Source organism: Camelina sativa, unplaced genomic scaffold (assembly GCF_000633955.1).
Source record: "Camelina sativa cultivar DH55 unplaced genomic scaffold, Cs unpScaffold00510, whole genome shotgun sequence".
NCBI classification, from domain to species: Eukaryota; Viridiplantae; Streptophyta; class Magnoliopsida; order Brassicales; family Brassicaceae; genus Camelina; species Camelina sativa.
This window is the reverse complement of record NW_010921715.1, coordinates 115,451-118,065: the sequence shown is the minus strand read 5'-3', so window position 1 is coordinate 118,065 and position 2,615 is coordinate 115,451. Positions and strand designations below refer to the sequence as shown.

General features: G+C 42.0%; 1 protein-coding gene across 1 annotated transcript; it reads left to right on the top strand.

Annotated features, from left to right (window-relative positions):
- The first annotated feature begins 1,356 nt into the window (after positions 1–1,356).
- Positions 1,357–2,228, top strand: LOC109131553 (uncharacterized mitochondrial protein AtMg00810-like). Its single transcript, XM_019242623.1, has 2 exons — positions 1,357–1,413; positions 1,560–2,228. The coding sequence occupies exons 1-2, from the start codon at positions 1,357–1,359 to the stop codon at positions 2,226–2,228; spliced, it is 726 nt and encodes a 241-aa protein (XP_019098168.1).
- The last annotated feature ends 387 nt before the right edge of the window (positions 2,229–2,615 follow it).

Here is a 2,615-nt window from a genome sequence, read left to right as displayed (position 1 = left end):
GAAAGAGTCGCCCTAGCCGCTCGTCATTCCCCAGTCGTCAAGAGAGCTCCCGATCTCCGGCACCGGTATAGCCATGGCTCGTCGGCGTCGGACCCTGCCTCTGTATTGTATTTCTGTTTCTCTCCCGTCAAATCCAAGCTCGTCTCGTTTCAATCTCGTCACATTTCAAGCTCTTTCTCAAATCGCAATTTCGGTTTCCTTTCTGGAGCTACTTCCTCTGTGGTCTATCTTCTCCGTCTGTTCTCGGCATTCGTCTTACCAGGCCCTCCGGAGTCACTCTTTGTACCGGATTCTTCTCCGGTTTTTGTCTAGGTATTACCGTGTCTCTTCCCAGATCTGGGTTGGGTTTTCCCTCAATGTTGTTTGGACAAACCATTCTATCAGACTCAACTGCTAGTCTCTGTCAAGGACGGTTTTCTTACCGGTTCCCCCTACCCTCTCTCTGCCTCGTTTCTGCCTCGTTTTTCAACCCAAAGTACCAGATCTTGATGGTGTCCTTCGGTTAGTCCTTTGCTCCCCCCCTTCCGTTCCGCCGCCGTGATGGTTTCTCGGATATGCTAAGTCTTGTCCGGAGACCCCTAAGATTGATTTTTTGGTGGGCTTGGTTCAATACTACCTTGATATGTGCTGCTGCTTTCTCCTTAGTGGGGTTGTGTTTCTGCTCCACTAAAAGAGCATGGATTGACTGCCTTTGTCTGCTCTTTGTGAGGCCGTTCAGGGTGTACTTCATTCTGCGATGGGAGTCACCAGTGTGCGTAAGAGGCGCCAGTGTTCGAAGATATTTGTGTTTTGGATATACTTCTATCCAGAACTTTTGTTGGATTGGATATACTTATATCCTCTATCCTTTGTTTGCTTCCTTGTTTAGTTTATTGGAGAAAAGCATTCACCTTTCATCCTTGCTTCCATGGCGTTTAAGCTACTGCTGTTGTGTTGCGCGGCCAGCCTTTGATCTTGAAGGATGCTTCCCAGAGATTTCTTTATCTGTTGTTCTTACCGGCTCGTCAGCTTGGTGCCCTGTCACCTTTGTCTCTGCAGCCCATTTGAGGATTGTATTGCTTCCCTCTATGGAAAGATTCAATCTCGTGCAACATCTCCCCTTGTGGTTTTGGTGTTGTCCAAAGTAACCTTTCACATTTCTGCTCTATTATTATCAATGTTCGAGAACTCTGCGATTTTAGTTATTGTCGAAGTGTTAGGAGTACTTTGTTCTATCAATCTATCTGCTTTTATTTTTTCATTGTTCTTGCTTTTGCATCAGGGAGTTTGTTAGCTTTGGCTCCTCTCTTTGTAACATCTCCCTCCTTGAAGGATGCTTAGTTTGATATAAAATATTGGTGCACAAACAAAAAAAAAATGGGATCTTACAAGAGGAAGTGTATGTGGAACAGCTTAAAGGATTTGGAAATCCAGGTTATGTGTATAGCCTAAAGAAAGCTTTATGTGGTCTGAAACAAGCTCCAAAGGCATAGTATGGAAGGCTGACTAATTTTGTACTACAACAAGGTTATGAATGGGGAAATGTGGACAAGACTCTATTTGTATTGACTGTTGAGCAGGATATCATGGTTGTAGAAATTTATGTGGATGATATCATCTTTGGAAGCACATGGCAAGATTTGGTGAATAAGTTTGTGGAGAATATGTCTCGAGAGATTGAGATGAGCTTAGTTGGAGAATTAAAGTGTTTTCTGGGGTTGCAGATCACTCAAACGGATAAAGGAATATTTGTGTCACAAAGCACCTATGCAAGGAAGCTGCTATCAAAGTTTAAGTTAGACAACTGCAAAGAAGCAGTAACGCCTATGAGTACATCGAAGAAGTTATTAAAAGATGAGAAAGGTCATGATGTGGATATTACTTTATATAGAGGGATGATTGGAAGTCTGTTATACTTAACAGCAAGCAGACATGATTTGTGCTTCAGTGTAGGATTTTGTGCGAGATATCAAGCAAAACCAAAGCAGTCTCATTTAGAAGCTGTGAAAAGAATCATTAAGTATGTCAAAGGAACACTCGATCTTGGACTATGGTTGTCAAAAGGGTCAAATTCAAGATTAGTAGGATATTATGATGCAGACTATGCTGGTAGTATGGATGATCGGAAGAGTAGTAGTGGGAGTTGTTTCTTTCTAGGAAATAACTTAATCTCTTGGTTAAGTAAGAAACAAAATTCTGCATCATTGTCAAAAGTTGAATCAGAATATATTGTTAAAGAAGAAGAATAAGAGACTTAAAAAAAACATAAGAGCAATTCGCTTGCCGAAGAGAAGAAGCTTTGATTTGCGACAACGGTGAGAGCGAAGTGCACAAGATTGATTGCAAAAAGAAATAGATCTGAGATTCGAGTCGATGTTGACAAAAATTGTCCGCAACTGATTGATGAAGAAATTGAAGAGTTTGAACATGCACCGGGTTTGGATCCATACTCTGAAGACTCATCGTCAACAGAGAAGGCTCAAGACAAAGATGAAGATTCGTTTGGGACAGCGTGTGATAAGGATCTGAATAAATCAGAGGAAGTCGAGTTGATGAGTCGGAGGTTGGGATTGAGACTGATCAAGTCAATAAATCTCGGAAGGGAAAGGAATCGGCACTTGAGTTTTCGGATGAAG